General features: G+C 46.8%; 1 protein-coding gene across 1 annotated transcript; it reads right to left on the bottom strand.

Moving 5' to 3' along the window:
- Window positions 1-986: 986 nt before the first annotated feature.
- Window positions 987-5238, bottom strand: LOC143360330 (uncharacterized). The gene is made up of 4 exons (XM_076799057.1): window positions 4134-5238; window positions 2375-3793; window positions 1066-2327; window positions 987-1016 (listed from the first exon to the last, which is right to left on the bottom strand). The coding sequence occupies exons 1-4, from the start codon at window positions 5236-5238 to the stop codon at window positions 987-989; spliced, it is 3816 nt and encodes a 1271-aa protein (XP_076655172.1).
- Window positions 5239-6566: the final 1328 nt, after the last annotated feature.

The following is a 6566-nucleotide window of genomic DNA, read 5'->3' as shown; positions in this document are numbered from 1 at the left end:
GGAATCCCCTCGGAGACATCCGAGGAGGAAATCCAAAAAGCAATCCAGAATCAGAACCTGGAACTTGACTCGAAGGCAAAATTAGAAGAGGAGTTTAAACTCCTCTTCAAAACAGGCAAAAAGGACTGTGAAACCACCAATTGGGTGGCGGAAGTGTCAACGAAGACCCGGAAAATCCTGCTGGACAGGAACCGGGTCTTTATAGGGTTCCAAGCCTACGGGCTAAAAGATTATATAGCTGCAACAAGGTGTTTCAAATGCCAGTCATTTGGACACGTTGCAAAACATTGCAGAGCAAAGATCGACACGTGCGGGCACTGCGGCAAAGACGGGCATAATTATGACAAATGCCCGTCCAAACAAGAGAAGCCTACTTGCATTAACTGCAAGAGAGCAGGAAGACCAGCCAATCACGGGCTGAGAGAAAAGAGCTGTCCGGCGTTTAAACACGCTATGGAACTATGCCTTAGCAGAATAGACTTCGGCACATAGGAAACAGGCAAAAACAACCCTGACGATCCTTCGCAGGTAATACCTCAACAACTGGGTATTCGGGATCGTAGGGTGAAATAGTCATGAGAACGGCTACCACACCGTTGACGAAACCTGCTAGAGACCGAGCGCTAAGCTGGTAACTCCGCCTCCTCGTGGCCCCCGCTGGTAACGCTCCTGGGTCGGCGCAAGTCGATTCGGTAGCGGCTAAGCGAGTTACTTCCCGTACGGGACGGTCTACCTTTGTGATGATCCTTAATTGGTGAACGAGGGGTTTTTCCAATGCCCAAGTCCACAACATCTACGGGCTGTTTCCTTTGCAACTGATGGAGCTAGGGGTAGAGAGCCTAACATGAACGGCTGACTTTTCCGGTATGGGGCGAATCCTCGAGGTACGGAACTCCCCTCACGGGGGGTAGTCAATACTACATGTCTTAACTCATTTACGACTGATTCATTACTAGCGTGATAAAAACGCCGGTGGTAATGTTCTATTAGCAATTTGGTAGCGGGATGTTTGCTATCTAAAATGATTGGATGGTTGTTAAATTCCTCTTCAGCTATTTTGGTAACTCGTCCCCAGGCTCGCAGAATTCCTTTTTCGTCCACGTAGGGTTTCAGTGCTACAATCTTACTTTTTTTGCTGATGCCCTTTTTCGCTTTCAATGCTTCCAGTTCTTCTACAAACATTTCGGACTGAATAGAGCGATAACAATAGTGTTCGGCTGAAATGATCGTTTCCGTTGTTATTTGAGTCCGGCTTCTTCCTCTCCAGTGGTCAAAGGCGGTTTTTATGCGTCTCGCGGCTACTAATAATCCCGGCCAACCCAACATTCTCGCGACATATGGGACATAGTATTCGTATGCCTGAGCGACGTACACCTTTACCTTTCTTATCTCAATGGCATCAATTTGCAGTTTCTCGGCTTCGGTGATATCTTTTTCCCTTGGCCAATTCGACTCTGCCTGATGTAAAAATTCCGGACCGGTGAACCAACGATCGTTTGTGCTCATTTCTTTTTTTGACCAGCGCGTGGAGTCATCCGCGGGATTTAAAGAGGATGGCAACCACCGCCATTCGGAACTCAACGTTAATTCTCCGATTTCTCCTAATCGATTTGCTACAAATACCTGCCGTGTTCGCGGTTCTGATTTTATCCATCGAACGATTGTGATAGAATCGGACCAGAATATTCGCTCACTTATTTCGATTTTTAGTTCATCGGCAACAGTTTTACCTAGTCTCGCACCTAACAACGCGGCTTGTAGTTCTAAACGTGGGACCGACAACGGTTTCAAAGGTGTTACTCTGGTTTTCGCCATGATTAGCGCTACACGTGCGAATCCGTCTCGCATGACAACCCTCAAATATGCTGCTGCTGCGTAGCCCTTCAAGCTGGCGTCGCAAAATATGTGTAGCTGAAATTTCGCGCAGTCGATCCCGGTTGGTGTGTGGCAACGAGGAATACGGAGACTACTTATTTTGCGAAGTCCCTCGAGCCAGGATACCCAACCTAATTGTTCTTCGTCTCTTAACGGTTGATCCCATTCTATGCCACTGCGCCATATCTCTTGCATTAATATTTTTGATTTTAGAGTAAATGGAGACAGAAGACCTAATGGATCAAATACGGACATGATGATTCTGAGAAATTCTCGTTTAGTCGGTCTTTTTTCGCCCGCGAGTATACTCTCCGATACTTTAGTCATTCCTAAGTCAAAATGCAATACATCCGCTTGGGTATTCCAAATAAGTCCTAAAACTCGCTCTCCCCCGCGGTCGCATAAGCGCATGTCATCTCGACCCTGTTGCCTAACCGTCTCCGGAATAGAATCTATAATATATACGGAATTGCTTGCCCAACCGTGTGCATTTTAAAACTTCCCTTTAGATTTATCCTGATCACATCGTGAATAAGTTTCTTCGCTTGATCGACGGTTCCTCGACTGGCTAGATAGTCATCCATATAGCTATCCTCAACTATGCTTTTCGCTGCTTCCGGTGACGCCTCGGCGTTTTCGACGGCATTTTTCTTTTTAATGTATAACGCACTGCACGGAGATGATTTCGCGCCGAATATTAAGCGTGTCATTTCATACGTATCCGGGTTTCCTACTCTTCTTTTTCCGCGCCACAGAAACCTCTGTGCTCCACGGTCTTCGTCTCTGACTTTTATTTGCAGGAACATATCCTTTATGTCCGCCTTAAACGCGACTTCGTACAACCTAAAACGCATCAAGATACCGGGTAATGACTGTAACAAATCTGGGCCTGCCTCTAGTTGGTCGTTCAAACTAAGCCCATTTGTTTTGGCGGCCGCATCAAAAACTACTCTTACTTTTCCCGGTTTATTAATATTTTGAACCCCAAAATGCGGCAGGTACCAAAACTTTTCCCTTTTGAGTTCAGGATTCACCTTTACCGCATACCCACTTTCTATAACGCGATCTAATTCCGCGTAATATTTAGCCGCGTAGTTCCGGTCGCGATCCAGTTTCCTTTCTAACGAATCGAGCCTTCTTTGCGCGATTATTTTGCTGTCCACGTGTGGCGCACGGTTTTCTTTCCACAACGACCCTACTTCCCACACGTTCCCCTCGCGACGGCTTGTATCGTTTAAGATTTTCATTACACGGTTAACTTTACCGTTTTCTTTTTTTGTTTCCCTTACGCCCAGACTATCTATTTCAAAGTAATTTCGCATTAACTGATCGAGGCTCTCGTCCTGGTCCAGACCTTTAACGCTATCTGGAAATCCAAAAGATGCCTGTTGCATCGCGCATCTGCTTGAAACTATTTTCTCTGTACATTGTTGTTGCTGCCCGTGTAATGTCCATCCCAGTAGGCAACGGGAGAGTGCGAGGTCCGTGTTCTCCAACGTGCGCAACTCAAGATTTACTATTAAGCGCCAATTATCCTGTCCTATAAGGATCCTGGGCCGCGCGTTTGTATATGATTGGACAGCTATTTTTTCTTTATGTTGGGTGTACTGTACGATATCCTTCGAGAGTGATTGGACCGGAAGTCTTAGATCTCGTATCGCAATAGCTTGTTTGATTTTATGTATATTACCTTCTCCTTGTATGTCGAACTCTATCTTCTCGCTATTCGTCACCAATTTCTCCCGCGTGTCTATGCCTTTTAATGTAACGATTACGCGTGTCCCCTTTACTCCCGTGCCGGATAGTATTTTTTTGACAACGAGGGTAACCGTAGATCCTTCATCTAATAAGGCGAACGTATTTATTGTCTTAATTGGACCCACTATCCGGACCGGCAGTATTTTCAGCAGTGTTCCTCCTTTGTTTAGTCATAAACCGTTATTAGCGGTGTTTCCTGGAATGACACTCGATGGCGGTTCTAGCTCCCGGCTGATTGCTTCCGGCCTTGCGGTCCGTAATTTTTTTTCGAATCTGCTGTTGTGCAGAAGAGCATGATGCGACCCCCCACATTTCACGCAGTTACTACCATTACATTTCATTCGCGAATGCCCCTTCCGAAAACATTTGAAACACAGTCTCAATTTTTTTTATCAAGTACCATCGTCGCGCTATTGTTTCTCTTGCAAAAACTCGGCATTCGGTTGCGATGTGATTCCCCCTATTGCAGAACACGCATTTATCAACGTCCCCCTTTTGACCTTCAACTAAGTTTATGTCGTACGCCCTTTCCGTCGCAATTCTCCGTCTTTTCGGCCTAAGCTGCTCCTTCGGAATTGCGGCCCTAGACGACGTCACGTCGGTGTTTGATTCTGTATTAAACACTCCTACTGCTTCTGCGAGTTCTGATTCTCTGCCTAAGAAATCTGCTAGTTTTTCTAACTCCGTTTTATTCTGAGAGGATTCAGAAGAGTATTTATTGTACGCGTATTTCAGAGCCGATGGTATTTTATTTCCCACACTCTGCGTCAGATCGGGGCTGTGGAGATATCCGACGAGATCGAGAGAACGCAAGGCAGTGACAGCGTTTTGAAGTTTCGTCGCAAACTTCGTTATGCTCATTTTACCAGAGTCTATGCTCGGTAATTCCTTGATGTCACTCGCGATCTTCTGGACCACCATGTTCTTATTCACGAAATTCAATTCTAATGTACGCATAACCAATGACGCGTCGCGTCCTATGGCGAACAAACTACTAACCGAGTCACGTGCCTCTCCTTTCAGCGCGGTAAACAATCTAGCCATGTTTTCGCGTTCATTATATCCACCCATTTCTGAGGTTAAAAGATATGCTTCTTTAAAATGCCTCCATTCTAATGGGTTTCCCGAAAACTCAGGCAATTTTCCCGTCGCTGACAATCGGTTCGCGATGCGTAAGCTCGCTTCCCCTATTGTTGCTTCGCGGACGGTGCGCAACGTAGACTCGATAGCCTCTACAATTCGTATCGTCGAGTCTCTCTCTCGCGGACAGTCACGCTCACCCTGTTCTTGTATTTGAAGTCGCCTGTTACTCATCCAGTTCCCGACGTCGCCTCCTCCTCGAATTGTGGATGACTCCTGTTGACGGTTGTCCCTATCGGAGTCTTCGGCGATCCCTTCCTCCACCGGCGCGTCTGAGGTGAGCGATCCCAATCTTCTTCGGTTCATCTGTCCAGGTTGTAGTCCGGATGGTCCGGCTTCGTCAGTATCGCTGATCCCCAGGGTGGTTCTGATGGCTCCTGCTTCGCTTCGGGTACGAGTTCTTTTCGGCGAACATGGGGCTCGCCGTCCTCCGTTCACAGGAGCCTTGCGCTTCCCTCTAGCCATTGACCTGTCAGCTTCGTATCACTTCCTCGAAACGACACAAGCACTTTGACAAGATTGCCTTGTCTCTCTAAACCGGCGAAATTCCCGGGTTTCGGCACCAAAATGTTCTTGTACAAATATTTGTTTTCGTTTCGTTGCCTGCTGACACAAAACTGAATTCGCAGCCCGAGAATCCCCCACTCAGCCCGAGGATCCTCGACAACTGAGTCCCCTCCATGGTGCACACAATCCAACACAAAACCGTAGCCTTCGGCACGCGGTCGCCTTATCACCTGGAAACTTTTAATCCCTTTTTCGCGGAACCCCGGCATGTCGTCGCATACCTGCGGATTTCAATGAGGGGTCGGTACCCGAGATGTTCCCGACTCTTTGTTTTTCCTAAACATCTGTTCTCCCCCTCATGCGCTTAGCGAATCTCGTGGCTTCTTCCAGTAGCCTGACGGCCCCGGGTGGACTCTTCGGTCCCCCCGTGCTCGTTAAACCTTCATATCAGGGAATATTCCCTCCATTTGTTGAGGTTTTTAGCGGCCTAAGGTAGACGCCTTGCGTCTACCTTTACTCGCTTGGCTTGACCATGCATTCGGACACCTGTGTCGTCGCATTTCCGCCGCCGAGATTCGCACGCATTTACGTCCGCAACACGCCGTGTGGACTCAAAAGCTGAATTTATTATTAACGTCTTGTCCACGAACTCGTGATTTGCGCTATTGCCCAACTCGAACCACTGGACGTAATATCCATTTTCTGAAAATTTGTCTGCAAAAATTAACAATTGCATAAACATCCGCAGTCTAACTATTAGTATGTTAAATGTTATTATTGGTATGTTAATTGCTAGTAGTATGTAATTACGATTTTTATGTTTCGTTAATTACTTTGTATGTTGTATTTACCTTATATTTCGTTATTTGCGTGCGTGTTATATCTCATTAATGTAATTTTCTCTTGACACCTGCTTTGAAGTTTGTCTTTACGTGCTGGTACGATATGTTTCATAAGGAAGAACTGCTCCGGATGACATCATTCGAAGTTAAGTTATTGAACAGTATCGAATAATGTCATAGCAGTAAAGCGGAGGTAAGGCCTTTTGCCTGAGCGGTGGGGGTTTAGTGGGTAGTCCCTCGACTTCTCTGAGGTGGAGTCTCACACTACCTGGTCGATTGTCATCTTAGGTCGGGTGGGCGTAAGTGTATTCCCCCACCGCCCTTAAACAAAAAAAGGCCCGCTCCGACCAAGAGGCGTTAGCCGTCAACTGTCGCCAGGCCATCGCACAACCCGCCCACCAGGACCGACAAATAAACTGTGGTTTTTATCAGATTTCCGGTGTT

This window comes from Halictus rubicundus, chromosome 13 (genome assembly GCF_050948215.1).
Source record: "Halictus rubicundus isolate RS-2024b chromosome 13, iyHalRubi1_principal, whole genome shotgun sequence".
Taxonomy (NCBI): domain Eukaryota; kingdom Metazoa; phylum Arthropoda; class Insecta; order Hymenoptera; family Halictidae; genus Halictus; species Halictus rubicundus.
The sequence above is the reverse complement of the archived record's forward strand: the minus strand, read 5'-3'. Positions and strand labels throughout refer to the sequence as shown.